The sequence below is a fragment of the Carassius gibelio genome, chromosome A2 (assembly GCF_023724105.1).
Source record: "Carassius gibelio isolate Cgi1373 ecotype wild population from Czech Republic chromosome A2, carGib1.2-hapl.c, whole genome shotgun sequence".
Taxonomy (NCBI): Eukaryota; Metazoa; Chordata; class Actinopteri; order Cypriniformes; family Cyprinidae; genus Carassius; species Carassius gibelio.
The window spans coordinates 15,934,403-15,957,149 of record NC_068372.1 but is presented as its reverse complement, the minus strand read 5'-3'; the positions used below and the strand labels follow the sequence as shown (position 1 = coordinate 15,957,149).

General features: G+C 37.2%; 2 protein-coding genes across 2 annotated transcripts in view; one reads left to right on the top strand and one right to left on the bottom strand.

The window, feature by feature from the left end:
- The window catches only part of tgfbr1a (transforming growth factor, beta receptor 1 a), a 35,632-nt gene extending 21,042 nt beyond the window's left edge, over nt 1-14,590 (top strand). Inside the window, exons 7-9 of the mRNA XM_052615757.1 lie at nt 103-227; nt 4,273-4,403; nt 11,950-14,590. Coding sequence (XP_052471717.1) covers nt 103-227; nt 4,273-4,403; nt 11,950-12,075 — 382 coding nt within the window. The 3' untranslated portion in view covers nt 12,076-14,590. The remainder of the gene's footprint in view (nt 1-102; nt 228-4,272; nt 4,404-11,949) is intronic.
- Nucleotides 14,591-17,383: 2,793 nt separating this feature from the next.
- Nucleotides 17,384-22,563, bottom strand: LOC127939810 (vesicular, overexpressed in cancer, prosurvival protein 1-like). The gene is made up of 8 exons (XM_052536129.1): nt 22,391-22,563; nt 22,310-22,355; nt 21,544-21,602; nt 19,934-20,011; nt 19,598-19,731; nt 18,304-19,510; nt 18,150-18,220; nt 17,384-18,029 (listed from the first exon to the last, which is right to left on the bottom strand). The coding sequence occupies exons 1-6, from the start codon at nt 22,561-22,563 to the stop codon at nt 19,320-19,322; spliced, it is 681 nt and encodes a 226-aa protein (XP_052392089.1). The 3' UTR covers nt 17,384-18,029; nt 18,150-18,220; nt 18,304-19,319.
- Between the last annotated feature and the right edge of the window lie 184 nt (nt 22,564-22,747).

Genomic DNA, 22,747 nt, shown 5'->3' with positions numbered 1-22,747 from the left:
TCTGTAAAGATTATCAAAACAAGCAAACCTTTACACAATGAATGTTTTGATGTGTGATGGTTGTAAATAAGGGATTTCTAATGTCATCTGTCATGTTCACAGGTATATGGCCCCTGAGGTGCTGGATGACTCTATTAACATGAAGCACTTTGAGTCTTTTAAAAGGGCAGACATCTATGCCTTGGGTCTGGTGTTTTGGGAAATTGCTCGCCGGTGTTCAATTGGAGGTACTGTGAAAAAAAAAAGATGATGCCAGTGACGGATTTATGTCTTTATTTGTCTTCCTGCTTGTTGAATTGTATAATGATGCTATTGATATGAGTGCATTGTTATCTCTATGTATATTGCAACAGTGCGACTTAGGGATGCACGATATATCAGCCACCATATCAAAATTTGGCTTATAAATGTTAATTTTTACTGTTATTTTTATCGACCCGATAAGAAAATTTGTCCAATATATTAAAGCCGATAAATAATGCATTATTTCCTTCAGAGACACTTCAGATGCTCACTGTTCACCATGATGGTTTTGAATTGCTAAAAATATGATTGGAATCACTTTGAAAATGACATTACAGTTAAGTGTAGCATGTGCAGAGGAAGTCAGATAAAGGCTACATAAAATATTAATGACTACATTGTAAAATAATCTTGTTTAAGTGCGTTGTTTCGGGAAGAGCACATTCACAATGGAGCTACACATTAATGGCTACCACAGTTAAGTTTGCTTGTGCACTTGCAGTCTTTTGTGCAATTATACATTATAATATTGTGTGTGTGTATATATATATATATATATATATTAGGGCTGTCAAATGATTAAAATATTTAATCAAATTAATCAGAATTTTCAGTGGATTAATCATGATTAATCACTATTTGCAATTACACCTGAATCCTAACCATTTTTTTTCTGAAATGCATACCAAAAGATAAATAACAGGACACAGATACAATATTGTATCTGTATTGATTCATCAATATGTGGTTCTTTTTTTCTGAATTTCAAAAGTTTAACATTTACTTAGATCAAATTTACCTGAGCACTATATCAAACCATGCCATTTAACTACAGATAGTGTAAGAGTTTTAGGTGAACCAGTGGTTAAATATAGTCACATATCTATGAAATTATGCATAGAGAAACTCGAAAGAATGAACTCAGAAACACAAACATGCGCCGCGCCACCATCACATAAGCAGCACTCTGGGCACTCTTGTTTTTGGGTGTTCATTTGCTCTGCCACAATAGTTTAGGATCGATATTTTCACGTTCTGAAGGCTTCAAGTGCCAGTAAAACCAAGTAAAAATGCATATGCTTTCCCAAACAGCTGTAATTTTCGCTGCGTTGCATGTAGGCGTTCTGCGCATGCGCAGTGTGAAACACAGGACGCTATAACAGGAAGAAGCTCCAGCGTATCAACTACCAAAGTCGTCTCTGTTTATCGAGCTTGGCATGAATGTATTTGAGAGTAACTGGGGTAAAACCTTAAGCTTCTTCGGTGTTTTCGTCGCGGTGCTCGCAGCTGTCTTTTACTATCTTGAGAATTCAGAGAGCTACGAGACTTTCCTGACCTGAATAATTTGTCACATTGCGCATGCGTGAAATGCTTTAAAAAATTTGACGTAATTAACGACAAACAACTAATTAACGTCGTTAACGCGCTATTTTTGACAGCCCTTTTATATATATATATATATATATATATATATATATATATATATATATATATATATATATATATATATATATATACAGTATTGTTCAAAATAATAGCAGTACAATGTGACTAACCAGAATAATCAAGGTTTTTCATATATTTTTTTATTGCTACGTGGCAAACAAGTTACCAGTAGGTTCAGTAGATTCTCAGAAAACAAATGAGACCCAGCATTCATGATATGCACGCTCTTAAGGCTGTGCAATTGGGCAATTAGTTGAATTAGTTGAAAGGGGTGTGTTCAAAAAAATAGCAGTGTGGCATTCAATCACTGAGGTCATCAATTTTGTGAAGAAACAGGTGTGAATCAGGTGGCCCCTATTTAAGGATGAAGCCAACACTTGTTGAACATGCATTTGAAAGCTGAGGAAAATGGGTCGTTCAAGACATTGTTCAGAAGAACAGCGTACTTTGATTAAAAAGTTGATTAGAGAGGGGACAACCTATAAAGAGGTGCAAAAAATGATAGGCTGTTCAGCTAAAATGATCTCCAATGCCTTAAAATGGAGAGCAAAACCAGAGAGACGTGGAAGAAAACGGAAGAAAACCATCAAAATGGATAGAAGAATAACCAGAATGGCAAAGGCTCAGCCAATGATCACCTCCAGGATGATCAAAGACAGTCTGGAGTTACCTGTAAGTACTGTGACAGTTAGAAGACGTCTGTGTGAAGCTAATCTATTTTCAAGAATCCCCCGCAAAGTCCCTCTGTTAAAAAAAAGGCATGTGCAGAAGAGGTTACAATTTGCCAAAGAACACATCAACTGGCCTAAAGAGAAATGGAGGAACATTTTGTGGACTGATGAGAGTAAAATTGTTCTTTTTGGGTCCAAGGGCCACAGGCAGTTTGTGAGACGACCCCCAAACTCTGAATTCAAGCCACAGTACACAGTGAAGACAGTGAAGCATGGAGGTGCAAGCATCATGATATGGGCATGTTTCTCCTACTATGGTGTTGGGCCTATTTATCGCATACCAGGGATCATGGATCAGTTTGCATATGTTAAAATACTTGAAGAGGTCATGTTGCCCTATGCTGAAGAGGACATGCCCTTGAAATGGTTGTTTCAACAAGACAATGACCCAAAACCCACTAGTAAACGGGCAAAGTCTTGGTTCCAAACCAACAAAATTAATGTTATGGAGTGGCCAGCCCAATCTCCAGACCTTAATCCAATTGAGAACTTGTGGGGTGATATCAAAAATGCTGTTTCTGAAGCAAAACCAAGAAATGTGAATGAATTGTGGAATGTTGTTAAAGAATCATGGAGTGGAATAACAGCTGAGAGGTGCCACAAGTTGGTTGACTCCATGCCACACAGATGTCAAGCAGTTTTAAAAAACTGTGGTCATACAACTAAATATTAGTTTAGTGATTCACAGGATTGCTAAATCCCAGAAAAAAAAAATGTTTGTACAAAATAGTTTTGAGTTTGTACAGTCAAAGGTAGACACTGCTATTTTTTTGAACACACCCCTTTCAACTAATTGCCCAATTGCACAGCCTTAAGAGCGTGCATATCATGAATGCTGGGTCTTGTTTGTTTTCTGACAATCTACTGAACCTACTGGTAACTTGTTTGCCACGTAGCAATAAAAAATATACTAAAAACCTTGATTATTCTGGTTAGTCACATTGTACTGCTATTATTTTGAACAATACTGTATATATATATATATATATATATATATATATATATATATATATATATATATATATATATATATATATATATATATATATATATATATATATATAAACATAATAATGAGAACACTATTATACTCAAATGTTGTGTATATATTAGATGTAATATAATGTCTATATTGTATAAATATCTGATAAGCTGCTAGGAAAGCTCTTCAGTTTGCCAGTGTTCATTCAGCTTTTCAGCTTCAGCAGTACACAACATTTCACTTTAATTGGGAATGTTGTATACATAGCATTATAAAGAGAACATTACCATGATAAAAAGATGTTAATTTTTGTGATTTATTTTCCATGTTTTAGTGCGTTGTTACGGGAAAAGCCAAGAGCGTAGGAGTGCAACATTAATTGTAAAACTTACACTGCAGTTCAAACTAGGCTGCTGTACTGTATATGTCTGATTTATTTCGAAGCGTTTGGCACATGGCTTTTAATGGTGGGACGTTTTTGTAATCTCAAAAGTTATACAAAAATGTGGATTTGGATTTAACCTTTCTGGTTATCGGCTCTCACATATAAAGAATTATTGGTTATCGGTATCGGCCAAAATGTTAATATCGGTGCATCCCTAGTGCAACTAGTTTAGTGATTCATGTTAGGGCCTGAAGTTTCAGACCACTACTGAAAAAGTAGTTTTTGTAGTTTAATTTAAAAACAATTGCATTAAAACATTGCAAATTATATTACCAGATTTTCTTTTTAATTAATATAAATTCATGTATAATATTTTACAATGTATTATAACTAATCCCATATGTGTACAATATTCTTAGAAATTATAATCTTTTATTGTAACAGCATAAATGAATATGTTCTTGTGGGCTAAATTTTCCGGTCAGGCATCCATGAGGACTACCAGCTCCCCTACTATGACCTTGTACCGTCTGATCCGTCTATAGAGGACATGAAGCGGGTAGTGTGTGACCAAAAGCTTCGTGCCAACATCCCTAACAGGTGGCAGAGCTGCGAGGTGAGTGCTCTTTCAGGTTTATTCCTTTTTTTTCCTTTTTTTTTTTGATGATGATTTTGTTTTTAGATGAACCATTTATCCAAAACTGCCCATTTTCATCTTTTTGATCTCCATTAAACTGCTTTTCCTCTCATTTCTTCAGTCATTTGTTCTCAGTGTAAGTAAAGGCACCACTCTTTTTTTGCTTTATCTTGAAGTGCTCTTCACTGATGTGAAAGGGAAGATTTGATTAAATCCGATTTCCAGTCATAAAAAGCCTCTAATCTAACTATGTTTCTGCAGAGCTATCACAGCTTGCCAATGTAAAAGACACATCTGATGATAGTCCTGCCCAATATTAAATGACTGTTCTCTGATTTTCACATTTTGTAAGTGATTTTCGGAGGAAAAGCAGATCAGTGCTACAATCTTATTAGTTTAGACCTCAGCTGACGTGCTGGATTGAATATGCTGCGAGTTTAGTGTGTAATAAGTGTTTGGCCCCTGTCTGAGTTTCTGATTTTTTTCAAATCTTCACACTGAATGCCATCAGATCTGTTTCCAGCATCGGGCCAGAAGCTCGGCTGCGCTTCACTAAAACCTGCCCTTTACACGGAGTAACGTCATGCAACCCCCATCATTTCACCATCAAAGAGAAGTTATCAGAAGACTTATAAGAGATAAGTCACTGGAACTAGCACGCTCCCAAAACGAAGACGATAAAAGTGGCCGTTTTTTTTGCATGCTTTGTTAAATATTTAAATCCAAAAGCATTGATGTTTTACTACAATAAGTGATAACCTACACTGATCATAATTAATTAATTCATCAGGACTGAAAATTAGTCACAGAGAAATAGCGATATGAACATAACCTGCTCATTCAGTCGAGTCTGTTTCTGTTTATTTGTAGACACAGTAGCCTATATACATCACATTTAGAAAGAATGATCATTTCTATATTTTTATGAAAGCTCCTGAACGAAAACAAAAAATATTGTATTTTTATGACATAGGCTATGCAGAGCTGAAAATGCCTAGCGTGCATAGTCTTTTGTATTGCTTATAAATATTTCTGCTTTGTATGGGGATCATAATCCACTTCGGATCAAGTTATTTCAAACACTCAATGCTGACTGAAAGTGAGTTTTGAGCTCAACTAAAGTTTTTAATGCTGGTGTAAGTTGTTATCTTTCTGAAATGTTCCGCGGTGCTGATGCTCTCTCTGGGCGTGGTGAAATTCCGCCTTTGTTCATAACCCCTCCTCTAGCCCCAGCTGGCCCGCTTTGGCCCAAGGTTTTCGTGGGGCCAAAAAACCCTGGCCATTGGCCCCGAGGAAGCCCCGGTGGGGTACGATCAAGCCCCGGAAGTGACAGTGGAAACATGACTGGCCCTGGCACGCACTAGCACGCCCGGTTTTAGCCCGACAGTGGAAACACGGCTGATGATCATTTCAGCTTGATTAGCACATTTTCATAAATGTTGGAATCCAAAATCTAAACTGAAACTAAAATTTGATTAGTTTCCCATCCCTAATATTTATACTTCATTCCCTGCTTCTAGTATTTATATTTTAATATAGCTTTATTTCAACAATAAAAAAAAAAATAGTTTCAGTTTTAGTTAACAGTAACAACACGTGTGAATATGTCTCTTTAATTAGATTAGAACTAATCAGTAAATAAACTGATGTAAGTCTCAAAATGTTCATCATAGTAATGTTTCTGAATGTAAAAATGACTCTTGGTTCAGTGAGGGAGTCAGCTGTAAACCTGGTAAGGGCTTTGAATGATTGACAGTGAGTCTGATTCAAACTGCTAACTCATAAGCAAATTCAAGGACTGTTTTGTGAATCTTTTTGTCTGATTCATTGCATAGCCCTACTGTAAGCTCACATTAAATTGTTTTTCAAATACTTCACCACACATAAAAGACACATGATGTAACCTGGCCAGTCAGCGCAGCCATCCAGTTGGCAGTTGCTGTATAGAGCTGAAGATCTTTGCCCGAACCCGACTGGACCTGATGGGACCCGACGGGTTCGGTCGGTTTTGGACTTAATTTATATAATTTTACACAGGCTCGGGCTTGCTCTCCACTTTGCAAATCCGGCCGAGCCTTTATCTTAATTTCGTTATTGAAAAATACCCATCTTAATATCATTTGTTAAGAAAGACTTGTTTTTATTGGTGTGTTGGGCTATTTATAGACTAAATGAGCCTATGCCTTGGCCCATTTAGAGTGCTGAGATGTTACGATGTTACAGAGGACTTATTTTATTTCTTTGTTCCAACTTCCAAGTGGCCAATAAAATACGTTAGTCATGAATAAATTGTTAAAACATGTATAAATGACTCATTTTTGACAAAAGGCAAAAGAGCTATGTACGTGCACACATTTGAATAATGTCGGGCTTTTAAAAAGCTGTCAATCAAAATGTACTTGTTGGGCTCGGGTCCTGTCGGGCCTAACTTTTAAGGCCCGATTACAGCTCTGTTGCTGAAGTTTTAACATTATTACGAGAGTATAAAGCACGATAGGGGTGCTCCGATCACGATCGGCCGATGGTTAATGCACATCTCGTCAGTAAAGCCGGTTCTCTAATCAGTGGTTAATTCCATCAGGTGCGTGATTTCACATAGAGCAGCTGTTACTACACAGAGCCGTTGTTAATAGAGAAGATGCGCAAATCCACTTCATTTTCATTTTTTTGGCGCATCTTCTCAGTTAACAACGGCTCTGTGTAGTAACAGCTGCTCTATGTGAAATCACGCACCTGATGGAATTAACCGCTCATTAGAAAACCGGCTTTACTGACGAGATGCGCATTAACGATCGGCTGATCGTGATCGGAGCCCCCCAAAAGCACGACTATTCAATTTGGTGGCCCCTGGGCCCAATCTGGCAAGCCAAACATCTTAATGTGGGCCTAGCGAAGAGTTCACACAGGTCGCACATGCACACATATGCCTTGAATTGTTTTTTCACTAATAAGTTTGTCCACAAGGTGGCAACACTAGCCCAGGCCATTGTTTCACAGCTAAAAAAAGAAAAGGAATAGACACAACAACAACAATCTACGGAGACTGCAATGCCATTAAGCGCTTGTGTGAGGGGGTCTCAAGCATTCCACCATGAGATACACATTCAACCAGTTCACACGCTCACATGTCACACCTTGTATTTCTCACTCTGAGAAGTAATGGATAACATGACCCGCTATGTACAATAAATTTCAAAGTTAAATGCCACCTACCTGCCAGTCAGAAATTGGAAGGTTATATCTTTGTAAATTGCATGATCCTGCTGTACTGCAAGCATGTTCATTAATAGGCAACATGGACGCTCATACACACGAAGTGTGTTGGATGAGTTGTAACTGCAAGATCTGATGAATGCTGTAAAGATCCTTCTTTTTTTTTTTCTTTAGCATTTTGATGTTACGATTCCTGGACGAAATCACTTGCCTGTGATCAAAGATAGTGAAATTTGATGTTGGGGAATATAGTAGGGATGCATGGTCATGATTTTTCACGGCCAATTCCGATACTGATTTCTGATTTTTTTTTTTTTTTATCAACAAACAAAAAAGATGGAAAGTATGCATAAACAAGATGTTTATTTGGTATTTAATTAGGCCAAACTGGCTTTTGGCTATTGAAAACAATAACCATAACCATCTGAAATTAACTGCAGTAACTGCTCAGTAAGGAGCCTACATTCAACAAACATACTGTAGATGGTACAGAAATCAGCATTTAGCTTTTGTTTTTGAATTGGGTTGAAACTACATAGAACTGGTCTTAAATGAAAAGATTAACTGTAATCATGTGAAATTAAAGGCAATAACTGCATAGTTCTACAATCCAAACAACACAATCAACACACATTCAATAAGATGTTTCTTAATCAGCATTCAGTATTTGTTTTAGTTTTTAAATTTGTTTTTAAAATTAAAAAAAGGTCTTTACCAGTGAGTCTAAATAAATGTATTATATATAAATACATTATTCCAAAATGTTAAAATCAAATAATGTTGGTGCGAATAAAATAAAGATGCAAAGTGTTTCATTCATCCAATTAAAAAAAAAAAAAAAAGAAAATAGGGTAATGATTCACATCTATATATTTTTTTACTTGAGCCAATAAAAATAAAAAACTATTGGCTCAAGTTAAAAAAAAATATAGATGTGAATCTATAAGAGCAGGGTGGCTTCTGAATTAGGCAGGGCTGAGGGGCTCCTCCTCTAACAGATGTGATCTAACTCCAAACTTTTGATATCACTTGAGAATCCTGTTATGAGATAACCACAACTCTAGTTTAAACGAGCATAAAGGCAATGTTATCGGTCGTAACTTCTGACAAGAAATAGCGCAGAAACTGAACGAAGATGATTGTCAAATGGAGTATTTTTTAAAAAGTCTGTGCATTCAGCTGTATGCAGTAGTGTGCCAGTAGTGGATAAAAACACACAATTACGTCAAAATGCACGGTTTTGCCGATTGACCTTGTGAACACGGTCTTAAATGAGTTATAAATCCTAAAAACATAGAAGTTCTAAACGGCCGTAAAGAGTTGGGAGAAAATCACATGTGTTTCAGATCCACATCGTGTGCATCAGGTTTTAAAGGGGGGGTGAAATGCTATTTCATGCATACTGAGTTTTTTACACTGTTAAAGAGTTGGATTCCCATGCTAAACATGGACAAAGTTTCAAAAATTAAGTTGTACGTTTGAAGGAGTATTTCTGTTTGTCACAAGTTTCGGAAAGTTTTTTTTCGAGTATGGCTCTGTGTGACGTTAGATGGAGCGGAATTTCCTTATATGGGTCCTAAGGGCACTTCTGCCGGAAGAGCGCGCGCTCCCGTGGAGCAGAGACGAGACATTCACTGATCAGAGCGAGAGACCGAATTGTCACAAAAGAAGTGTGTTTTTGGATGCCAGGGCAAGACAACCCTTCACAGATTACCCAAAAAAAGAAAACACTAAGGGACCAGTGGACGGAGTTTAATTTTACAGAGCATCAACGGAGTTGTGCAAGTGTTTTTGTTTGTTCCCTGCATTTCGAAGATGCTTGTTTTACAAACAAGGCCCAGTTTGACGCCGGATTTGCGTATCATTTATTTCTTAAGGATAATGCAGTCCCAACGAAAAAGGGTCACGATTGTGTGTTGGAACCGCAGGCGGTGAGTAAAACTGCTTCAAACATTTCTGTGTTGTTAACTTAGCTATCGGCGCGTAAGCACATCAAGTACACCTTGTACACCTTTAAAGAAAAGAAAAAAGACGACATAAAGTGGAACTTAGTCACTTTCCAAAACCGCTAAGCAAATATATACAGTTTCAATACATACCACATAGAGACGTTGTTGTAGTCGTTGCTGCTGCCGCTCTCTTTCAATTTCAGCCTCTGGATCTGATTCTGGATCATAAATAAACAGCTGAATCTGACTGTTAGACATGGTTTGTTTTGGATGATGGTTTTCCTCACGGTAATGTCACAACTTCCAAACGCTCTCAACGCAAAAGCTTACTCGCGCTCGTGATTCTTTAGCTCCGCCCACACGCAACGCCTCCAGCGGCTCGTGTTTTTCCGGGAAAAATCTGCACAGACTATTCTTCTATATAATAAAACTAAAGACTTTTTGGAATTATGAAGGATGCAGTACTACTCTATAGGTACTCAAGATTAACAGGAGATTGAGGGAAAATGAGCATTTCACCCCCCTTTAAAGAGACAGCACTGCTTTTAAAGGGGACATCGGATGCCTATTTTCCACAAGTTGATATGATTCTTTAGGGTCTTTATGAACTGTCTGCAGCATACTTTTGGTTAAAATTCCTTATTGGTCATGTAAAACAACTCCCTTTTTACCTTTTCAAGAACAGCATGAACAGGAAACAAACAAAACTTGACTAGCAAGGCAAGGCACGATTAGCACAGACAAATGTTTGATGACAAACTAGCAGCCAGACTGCAAACACAAGGACAATAAATAGGGAGTTAATGAGGAGGGTACCGAGGGAACACATGTGGGGAAAATTACATCAATAATCAGGTGACAAGAAGGGTTGGGTCAAGACAATTGACAAGACCACATGGCACACCGGAACAAAGACAAAAACCATATGCTCACACAAAACAAAAACAAGCACATGGCCAGCAAACCAATCACAAGCCATATGTTCGAACTAGACAGCACACAGCCAGTGAAAACCAAGCTGCGTGCAACAGCACAATACAAAATAGAACAAGAAAGCACAATACAAGACAACAGTTGAGACCGCTCGCTACCACAACTACACAGAACATGGAGCGCGAGTGTCTGGTCCCTGACACGAAACCGAAACTCAGCAAGACATGAGTGCCGGGATCTGAACACCACGCTCCAACATGAAACAGGACACACTGACAAGAGCACACGGCTCGAGCAGTCTCAAAGTATCGCGCTCACATGAAAACAATGACATGAGGAGAGAGTCAGGGCTCTGTCACAAAACCATGATTAATTCCAGACTGAAGTGAGAGAACCCTGACATATAGTGTGGGACTAACTTCTTCTGGAGGTGCAACTATATGGCTATAATTAACTGCTAAAACTGAGTGCTCTTGTTGTCTCTGTCATATACAAACAGTGAAATGATGATGACACCCTGACATTCAGTCCTGATCTGACCCAAAGAACCGGCTCACCTCACTCTCTCAAAGAGCTGATTCAGGTGGATTACTTTCAGAAAGTTCATACGTTTCAAAAGCTTATCAAACTCGGAGTTCACCTGTTGAGAGCTGTCTAGACAGTGATGTTTGATGAAAAGGACGAGAGAAGGCCACAGCAGATAATTCATGCTCTCTGCATTAAATGTCCTACATTGAAAACAAACCCAACTAAATGTTGAGGGTTTTCAGAAGCGACTAAATGCAATGAGTTCTTTTAGCTTAACCTTAGCTAATACAAATATATATATATATATATATATATATATATATATAATGTATTTGTGTGGGTGTGTGTGTATCTATACAACCTTAAGTAGTTAAATGAATGCTTAAGTTTGGCAAAGTAATGAATGTAGGATCATAAAACTGAATCAGTGGCTCTTTTAAGGTTCAGGAGCCAGAAGACATGAGCTGACAATTTACAGCATTCTTTGAAAGGTGACCACTTCAGTTCATTAAATTTATAGCTTCTTACTTGAGCTTTATCAAAAGAGACTGCTGTGTTTTATAGTATATTCATTCTGAAAATATAATTTACATAAACTAGAGTGCTTTACTAGTTGCATTTTTGTTCCAACTGTCACTGTAGTGATTCTGTAGTGACTTTGTAAGAATATGTATGTATGCCTGATATCTGATGTATATGAACGTACACAAAGATTTACTGACTGTCACTGATGCTGAATAGATTATAATTGATGGGTGACAGAAATATGCTTAGTAGATTTAACAGTCATGTTCTCTGGGTTTGTTTACAAGAGAGTGCCAAAGCGGAAGGATGGTAAGGGAAGTGTATAGCATAGCAATTATATCTGTGTATATATATTATATCCGTCTTCTTGCCTGCAGGCCCTGCGTGTGATGGCAAAGGTCATGAGGGAATGCTGGTACGCCAACGGAGGTGCTCGCCTCACCGCTCTGCGTGTGAAGAAGTCTCTATCTCAGCTCAGTCAACAAGAGGGCATCAAGATCTAGAGCAAACCTCTCTCTTTATCTTTACACTGCCTATCCACTCCCTCCACTCATCTAGAGAGGACAGCGAGGGACCTACATCCGCTGTGGAGGTTTACTTCAATCAGGGATCTCGAGAGACCAGAAGCGATTGGTGCTGTTCCCTGTAGACATCCTCATCATGCAAGACCACCTTAAACAACCTTTACCAGCCATGCTTCATCTGGTGAGTGAGTGGCCAAACAACTAACCACAGATAGCCATTCGGTGTCAATGATTTGCTTTGCAAGCCGGACTTGAGCCTTTTTGGGTTTATTTCTGTATATAGTCTGAGTCGACTTGCTTGTGTATATGTGTATGCTCATATATTCACGTAAAGATGTACACAGAAACAAAAACTGTTCATATTGACCTGCTACAGTGTTTTGTCCCAGTAAGTGTCACCATATTTGGCAAAAAGGATCTTTCTAGGTCTGGAAAACTGGGTTAGTCATTAAGAGCCATTTGTAAAAAGGCTACAGAACATCTATGTTAATGTAATAAGGATGTGTATGCTTTGATACACATTTGAACGGACGGAAGATCTGATTATATTATTCTTCAGTACATCTTTACAGTTTCTGTTCATGCACCTTGAGGCTTTTAAGAGAACATGGACACATGTAGCCCAGAAAGATGCTAACTAAGACCTATGTATTGTATTTTGCTCTGTGCATATAGTCTGAGCATGTTCTTCTGGTCGAGTTCTTCAGTCTTACTAGTTTCGCTGTACGTGCTGTTTTATATGGAGCTGGATTTATTCTGATCAGTACAAGACGCCATTCTGATTGTGACCTCATGCGTATAGTTGTGCAACAGTCTTTGAGCCACAATGTACTGTATCCTGTGGTTGTGTAACTCTGTATTTGGTCAAGCTAAGCAACAATAAGTGCTCCTTTGATTACTGATTTTTTTGTATTTCATAGCTGCAGGCTAACTGCACTCAGAGTCAACGAATGTGCTTTATGTCCCTCATCAAACTCGTTCTTTGATCTCAAAACCTTTTTAGACCGTCTATAGACATTTTGAAGAAATCTGTTTTTATTTGGACAGCCGAAAAATCTTCTGGGGTGTTTTTAACAGTCAAGTCTGGTGGAAATCTCTGTGTGCCAGAGACACTCTGTGAAGATGAGCATGTGTAGATGTGAACCGAGCTACTTTAATGGAATAGTTCGCCAAAAATGACAAATATCGTCATCAATTACTCACTGTCATGTAATTTCAAACTAATGAGACTTTTGTTCATCATTTTTAATGAAATCTGAGAGATTACAGTCCCTCCTTTGAAAGTCTGTGTAACCAAAATGTTTCATAAAATGTCTATGTGCTTCTTCTAGCATCAAAGTTATGGTTAAATGAACTTTCAGTGGACTAAATGCTATTTAATTTAATTTCAAATATCCTAATTTGTGTTTCAAAGATAAATAAAAGTTATAGAGGTTTGGAATGAGTAACTGATGACAGAATTTAAAATTTTTTTTTCAGAATTTTTTAATTTTCATTTTTGTTATAAACCCAATGCCAAAAATCACCAGCAGCATTCAGTACGTTCCAGTCAAACAAATTCTCTAGGTGGGTTTCTCTAGGTATCCACAAACCTCACCAGCTCAGATAATGTCTTAAGATTTTTTTTTTTTTTTCATTTGATGTCATTTACTATATCTTAAGAGTCAGCGTACATATTTTTTTTACATATATATGAATAGGAGACACTTTGGTGTCATGTTGAACATTCTGTATTTTCGATCCGAGCTTAAAGAGAGGGTCACACTACAATAGCGGCACACTCTTCTGTAACCCACATTGGCATTAACTCGATGAATCAATAAGTCCCTGCTCAAAAGGGCAGGAAATGATGTGGGATGCAGCCAGGAACACTTACGCTAAGATATGCAATCTCACTGTGTTTTCCAGTGCATGATGCAAAACAAGTGCCTCGATTTCCAGCCCCTGAAATCCAGAATGAATCTGTATTCGTAACTATTTGAAGGTCATACCTCTCTTAATCTTCGTTCATTCCAAGGTTGTTGTTTTGATATTCAGATTCAGTGAAGCTCCTTTAAAAAGCTGAACCAACACTACAGTGCAAAACTAAAAAGAAATTCATCTCAAACGCATACCTCTTTGGACCGTGTGATCATTTACCTCAGTGTACAGGAAGGTTTGTTCATTTAGATGTGACGTTGATTTGTACAAAGTGCTTTCATAGTAAAAAATGTTTGTTTTGTTTGTGTCTTTCAAGGAACTGTCAATTATGTATTCTAGTGTTCTCCATTATATTTGAAACACTTGGCAATCTCTGCAAATGAGAAAGACTTTTGAGTCTTATGTTCTTCTACAGTGTCACATTGTCATTTACAGTAGTGTTCACGGATCAGATTGAGATGGATCACTCTTAATGGATGAGAAGATGAGTGCTCAGATTATAGTGGATATGTCTTTTTTCTGTTGTTAAACTTATAAATATGAAATCCATGTTAATAAATAGGTACTTATTTTACCTTGGAGAATTTGGTGTATTTCTTGAAAGTTGGTTGTACTTCAGCTTAAGTGCAACACATTGTCTCTTCAATGTTCTTATGTGGATGTCTGTAGTTTTATTTATGAAAATCAACAATAGATTTTTATAGATGTCCATTTAGATTTTTGCCTAAATGTTTCTTCTCTAACAGATCGCTGAATAGAAGCACACATTCCTACACAAAAGTTTGAAAGGAATAAATTAATCAGTAGCAGTAAATTTGTAATGTAAATTCTTGTAATAAATGCTATTGTTTGTATTCCTCAAAGAATTCTGAAAAAAAAAAACTGAGATAATAGTATAAATGTATTTAAGGGTTCTCTGGTGCTCTGGAAATCTACCAACTCATCTGTTCTTTCTTCACAACATGTCAAAGTCCACCGCTGCTTCTAACTCAACACAACACAACAATCAGGTGAGGGGAGTCTGCAGGAGCAGAACAAATGGGTCTCAGGCAAAAGAAACGGCAGGTTTGAAAAACTGATTAGAGAGGAAATTTGACCATCATGTGTCTTAAAAATATACGCGACACTGTAAACATCTAGACAAGTTCATTTAATCCCTGAGGACACTTAATATTTCACTGTGCGAGTCAATGATGTTGCCTCGTGTTCCACAAACTGAGGACGTGCTTTCACTTGCCTACACTTCCTGAATACTGTATATATCTATTTTTCTTTTCTGTTCTCTGGAAACTTACATATGTACAAAAAAAAAAACTTTAACTCAAATGAAAGATATCAATTGCAGTGACAAGCAGGTAAATAAGAACAGTACAATGCTTTTAATAAATTATTTGAACATTTTATTCATTGTTCATCTAGAACATTTGTTGATTTAAGATCTATTTCACGCTGTCTGTTCCCAGAGCCGTCTTTAATGTGTGTGCTGTATGTGTTTAGAAAGTGAAGAGATTGAATTCATCCACATTCTGGACTGTGGACATCTGGCTCGGTTGCGCTCAAACTTTTATGAAGTTTGCATTATAAATTAGAGAAAGGAGCTGGAGGTCAAACAAATTTTGTTCTCTCTGTTTCAGTGATGCAGACAGGAAGAGTGGTTTGAAGCGTTCTTTCCTTTTTTTTCCTACACTCTAATGCACTTGAAGACACAAGCTAGACATTGTACTGTTTTTTTTATCAATTAAGTCAAATAGAAACTATTAATTCCGTATTGCAGGAACAAATGAATAAATTGTTGAATTATTGTTCTCTGTGAAAGAAATATAAAATAATAAAGTCTAGACTGAAAAGTTGCATAAGAAATGTCTGCCACTACAGACACGAGGGTGTACAATGCCTTGAAGAGAATGAAAATCCTTGCAGTTTTTTTTCCAAAGAAAGCTAACGGAAAGCTACACGAGTTTCAGAATTTGAGTTGAATCACTGAAATAAAGGAATTTTCCTCAACATTCTAATTCATTAAATAAATTCAATGCACACAGACTTAAGTAGTTTAAGTCTTTGGTTCTATTAATTGTGATGATTTTGGCTCACATTTAACAAAAACCCACCAATTGACTATCAACAACTTAGAATATGCTGACATATCAAAACACCTGCAAAGGTTTCCTGAGCCTTCAAAATGGTCTCTCAGTTTGGTTCACTAGGCTACACAATCATGGGGAAGACTGCTGATCTGACAGTTGTCCGGAAGACTACCTTTGACACCCTTCACAAGGAGCCAGAAACATTCATAGCCAAAGAAGCTGGCTGTTCACAGAGTGCTGTATCCAAGCATGTTAACAGAAAGTTGAGATGAAGGAAAAAGTGTGGAAGAAAAAGATGCACAACCAACTGGGAGAACCGCAGCCTTATGAGGATTGTCAAGCAAAATCGATTCAAGAATTTGAGTGGATTTGGATGGACTGAATGGACTGAGGCTGGGGTCAGGCAGTGGTGTAATTTAACTAAGTAAAAATACTTAGTTACAGTACTTAAGTATTTTAAGTAGTTTAAAGTATCTGTACTTTACTTGAGTTTTTATATCTTAGCCAACTTTTACTTTTACTCCACTACATTTCCTAATTAAAATAAATACTTTTACTCTGAAACATTTCCCCGAAGCATATTCATTACTTACTACAAAATAGTCAGAACACAGACTGCAGGTAAGTAGGTTTGACGAATCAGTGTTCTGGCATTTGCAAGTTAGACTCCTAAAAACACCTTTGCTCGCGTGCAAAACCGTGGATAATTTTATTTTCCACTCAAGTTGAGTCAGGGGTGTACGATACAGCATCATCTGCGATAATATGGTAAGTGTTGTTGTAATGATGTGCAATCTGATGTTATCAAGTAGGCTATATAACCAAATACACAGACATACACAGAGCGCACACACATTGATTTATTAGTCTATTAAACTCAGTATTCCAGGCATAAATTGTAATTGTAATTGCATAAATTCTATAGGCCTAGTTAACTTAGTGACTAACATTTTAGACATAATATTGCTTGTTTTTGCTCTATTTTGCTAACGAAAATAGTTCTAAACAAAGATCTCAACACTGTTTTGCGTCTCTGGCCAGCAAACTCACAGTACCCGTATTGTCAAGAGGAAAATGAGAAACAAGACCAAAAAATACAGATGAGCTGCCTTGCCACGCGGAATTGAGGCAGTAACTAGAGCATGTACATGTACATTTGTTATTGGTCTTATAAAATATTCTAATTTGTTGAGATCAGCCAAAATCATCACAATTAAAAGAACCAAAGACTTAAACTACTTCTGTCTGTGTGCATTGAATTTATTTATTACACAAGTTTCACAATTTGAGTTGATTCACTGAAATAAATGAATTTTTCCATGACATTCTAATTTATTGAGACGGACCTGTATTATTAGAGCCTAGACCTGAAAATAAAGAGGTCGAGTCCACTGGAGATTACTACTTTATAGCGCACCCTTGTGGTGGTAATGAACTGTTGACAATGTAAAGTAAACTTTAAATAAATAAAAAAATACAAATCGACATATTTATGTATGACATGAGTGAAGATATTTAATGTTTTGAGTAATACAAATATATTAAATATTAATCATTTATTTATATTAGGTAAGAATATTTTATTATGTTTTAAATAAAACTAATATACTAAAGAATATATTACTTAACACAATTTTAATACTATTATATTTTATTACTATTATTTCTAAATAATACTAATATATAAAACAAAGCTGTACCAAAACTTGTTCCAAATATGTACTTTGCAATCCGACCGAACAGCCAAAAAAATCTCTGCTAGGTTTGATTTACAAAGAAGGATTATATCAGTTCACCTTTCGTTGCATGTATATCTGTATATAAAACAAAAACATTTAAAAACATCCCATTAACGCAAAGATCTAGTTATTTCAGAAACTTCCGGGAATTTCCATGCATGACCATTACCAGGGTTTTTTAGTGAATGGTCTAAAAAACAGAGAAAATGTCCAGTGAGAGGCAGTTCTGTGAGTGAGAATGCCAGATAATAGATCTGAGCTGATAGAAAGGCAACAGTAACTCAAATAACCACTCGTTAAACTGATGTACCTGCATGCAGAAGAGCATCCTTGAATACATCAAACCTTGAAGCAGATGTGTTTTAGCAGCACCTGGCACTCCTGTAAGATAAGAACAGGAAACTGAGCCTACAGTTAGCACAGGCTCCACAAAATTGGACAATAGAAGACTAGAAAAAGGTCACCTGGTCTGATGAGTCTTGATTTCTGCTGTGATATTCAGATGGTGTGGTCAGAATCTGGCATAAACAACATGAAAGCACATAACCATTCTGCCTGGTGTTATGTGTAGAGGATATTTTTCTTGGTACACTTGTGCTCCTTAGTACCATTTGAATATTGTTTAAATGTCAAAAGATTACCTGAGTATCTCTGCTGACCATGTGCATGCCTTAGAGAACAGTGGAGAACAGCGGCGAAGCAGCCACATCACAAAGCTCAAATCACCTGGAACTGGCTTCTAGAACACGTCAATGAGTTCATTACACTCAAACAGCCTCCATAGTCAGCACATCTCAATTCAATAAAATCCAATATATTAAATATTCTATATAAATATATTTATTAAATCATTTAAAAATGTATAATTTAAAAAAACTATTAAATAAAGTTAACATGTAAAACAGGCAAAGACAGAAATACGTTTTAAAAGGATTTTTTTTTAAAAAAAATGTTTTTTACTTTATTAAGGTTATGGGTGATGAGTTTGATATAAATAAAGTTGTATTATTCAGTGGATTTTAATCAATAACATTTAGTAGACATTCAGAAAGTGTTTAATACCCTTTATGTCTGAAGAAATAAAAATGGTTGATCATTTTTACAGATGAAAATATTTTTAGAAGCGAACGATAAAAAAGTATAAAACAAATCCCATAAACTGATCAGCTATAATCCCTGGCCCTAATGTGAAAGCTTATGTATAACCTGTTATGCTTATAAACATATCCTTCAGTCCTGATATTGAAAACATAAGTGCACTTTCTGCGACCACAGATGAGGAACCGTAAGCCGCCAGCAGTCTTGTATGCTGAGAGAATGATGAAGGCGTTTCAGCATCTTTAACTTTTTTAGTTTTTGTACTCATTCTTCTGCTCCGGTTTGTAAGTTTGTTTACTTCCAGTCATGCCTGAGTTATTGAGCTTCTCCTGTTTCTTTCTTTCGTTAACCCTCACAGTTTGAATAAGAACAAATCACTGTGCTAAGGGTCTGTTTCTTTCTTCTGCGAGTCCTGCATGACCTGATCATATGAAGGAGGGGGCTGGCTGTAGTAGGGCGGCAGGGCTGAATACACTGCAGTCATGTGACCGGGGTGGGTCTGCGCTGGGTAGACGGTGGAGATGACTGCAGTCTCTGAGTCTCCATAATTGTGAAAGCCAGCCTGACGCAACCCTACCAACACACAGAGATGACATACACACAGAGATGGTGAGACCACATGAGCGCTGTATGCAAGACAAGCGCAGAGGAAGAGATTACCTGGTGTTATGATGGGGTGTCTGGTAAAGGACACATTAAAATCAGGTCCCTCGGGTGGAGGGTAAGGGTGGACACGTCTGCGAATGAAGTACCCAGTACTGCAGCAGCACAAAATGCCAATTATCAGCAGCAGCCTACAGATCAATCAAAAACAGCCCATGAAATCACTTGAATGGTTCCCGACTCCCGAGAGAGTGGCACAGTGGCTTCTTTGCAAACTTGCATAGGACACAACGGTTTAAGGAATGGATGGGTTTTTCTCTACTTTCCGAAAAAAAAAAAAAAGTATTTTAAAAAACCTTCAAAATGAAAAAGAACTTCTAACAAGTGACTCACCAGAAATACCATATTCTCTGAACGGAAAGGTCTCGAACACAGCATTGTGTGCCACAGCAGTCCTCATATGTCTTGCATCTATGACACAGACAGAGACATATTCGTTCATAGTAAGGCATTTAGAATGTTACAAAAGATTTCTGTGCCTGGCACTGAGCCAGAGACAGATGCGTTTTTACAGCGCTATAACCAATCACACAATATTCTGTTGAGTTTATGAATGCAGTGACCAATCAGAGGTGTTTCCGATGAGTCATCGCTAAAATGCCGGCACTTCCTTCACTCGCTCGCTGACTGAATACCTCTTTCTGGTGAATTCTCTCGTCAGAAACAACAAGTTGTAGATGTGTGTGTGTGTATCTGTAAATATGAAATTGATTTCAGTGTTAACAGTTTCAGTTATTTTAATGGGAGTTTCTGAGAGTGATTGAACTCTTGACTGTTAGCAAAAATGTTCTTTGATAATGCTCTCTTTCTGTACGATGAAAGATTAGTAGCCGTTTTTTATATCACCTTAACTTTCAATGTTAAATTCACATTTAATATAAAGTCTGTCGTATAAAAAATATGTTATGGCATGACACCCATCTGTTACTTAATTAAACAGGTTTTTATTCATGGTTAGTAGATTACATTATTAGGCTACTTTGACCATCTCATACTATCTAACACAGGGGGGGGGGGGGGGCAAACTGAGTTACTGAAGGGCTGTAGCCCTGTAGAGTTTAGTTCTAACCCTGCTCCAGGACACATGTCAAGTAGTTGTCATATAACCCTAAATGATTAGATTAGCTGGATCAGGTGTGTTTAATTAGGGTTATATCTAAACTGTGCAGGACTGTGGCCCTCCAGGGACTGAGTTCGACACCCTTGATCTAACAATCTATGAAGGTGAGAATCGAGCTATTTCATGATATAGTTCATGCGTCTGGGAATATTTCTAATTAAAATAAAAATAAAAAATAATAATGCTTAATAATAATAATTTGCCAATATGCTGTTGTGGCTGTTGTGTGTCACATGATGAACCATCAGACTAGTATATTCACTTTTACTTGAGCAAAAATATTTCTATAAGTACAGTTATTGGGTACTACCCACTCTGTCAGATTTGTAGTTACTTTACAGTTTTCATTCAGAAACTATTTAAAGATAAAGCCTAGTATTTGGAGTCGCACAAATGACTTGTGACGTAAAAGCAAACTTGATGAATGTGTTCTTTTGAATTAAATGTAATTAAGAAGCGTGATGTAGTGTCTACTGTGGCTGCAGGAGAATATATCTGTGCTATTGGTGTAAAGACTGAACAGTTTGTACAGCTCACCTCCTGTGGCGTATGTCAGTGGCTGGCTGTACAGGAGCACTTGTGATAAATGACTCTTATTGAAACCATTAAAAAAGGGGGGAAAGTTTCTGAGCTAAGGAATTCTCTTTTTTCCACTGTGCATCTGAATAAATTCTCTAACCACCATTCTGTTTAAACTATTAAGAACAAAGTAGAAAGGGGTGAAGTTAGTAAAGATTGGGGGAGTCTGGGTCCTGGTTTTCTAGCTTCTTGTTTCCTTCCATAAAACCACAACAACAGCCCTATTCAATTCTACTATACTTACACGAAGTACACAGGATAATCTCCTTCAAAGTACCAACAGTACTTTTTTTCAGCAACTGTCTGCGAATGAAGAGATAGTTTTATAAATAAAGTCTCATGTGTGCAAAAGTAATCAACTGGGTTCATTTGCATGGAAGAGCAAGGTAATAAACGCAAGCTGCAACTAACAAATTTATTGTGAAAAGAGGGGAAAAAAAACATTTGTTCAGATCATTTGAGACTCTCTTCTATTTTGTCTCATGTGTGAAACAGACACTTGTGTTTTTCCAGTCTAGCCAGTCGATGCATGTTCAGTACTATTGAGACAACTGTTTACAGTAATTAAAAACAGAAGCTACTGAAACTATTGATCCATTTCACATCACATAACACAAGATTAACCACTGCACAAATAGTCAATCAAAATAAAGGACTATCACAGTGTCAAACCTTTTTTCTCTGTGTCCTTTAAAGTAAAAACCATATATTTTAACATTATTCGGTTTTTCTTATTTTTTGTGACCGATGAAGACTGCATCTGATATCATGGAAAAAAAACTACAAGAGCTTCTTGTCTGAGTCCTGGACGAGAACAATAAACAATGTTGTGTGCTACATGTACACTGTGTCTGCGTGTGGAAAATGTTGTAAGGCACAGAGACTGAAGGGGCAGGAGATGCATGACAACAAAATGTGAATGATAAACAAAAATAGTCCTACAACAAAGTTTATAACTAACGTTTTTGTAAACTCTAAAATAAAATTAAACACAATGCTGTGTTACTCACCTCAGCAAATAAAAGTGTGATGAGGAGGCCGCATAACTGTCGTATTCTGTATTCCGGCCTCAGAGCGCGAGATCAGTTTACCTCAAGAACGCAGGAGACGGGCAGAGGTCACTGAAGCTGCTCGACAGAGGGGATGGTCGTTCTTTTAAACAGTGGGTTGTTGATCCACATGTCCTGCACTGGAACATTATTAAACTCTCATGCAGCGCTCGAGCTGTGGCTTTGGACTCTCCGACGTCCTCTACATAGCCCATTATACAGCCATGAGGATGACATCACATGACCTCACATCACAAAGACACGTTTGTGAATCTCTCTTCTACTGTTTTCATTGCTGTCAGGCTAATTTCACACAAGTAACCTAAACCTTTGACTGATCACACTTGTAAACAGCTAGTCGTTCATCCAAAACCTGCTATTGTGCGTTTTCTTCAGAGC

Bases quoted from the DNA above. Each gene is read 5' to 3' on its own strand.
- LOC127939810 (XM_052536129.1), bottom strand. From the start codon at position 22,563: ATGGGCTATGTAGAGGACGTCGGAGAGTCCAAAGCCACAGCTCGAGCG. The intron at 21,603-22,309 runs GTGAGTAACACA...CTTCATTCGCAG, and splicing joins TCACACTTTTATTTGCTGAG to ACAGTTGCTGAAAAAAAGTA. The intron at 19,511-19,597 runs GTAATCTCTTCC...GTGTGTTGGTAG, and splicing joins ACACCCCATCATAACACCAG to GGTTGCGTCAGGCTGGCTTT.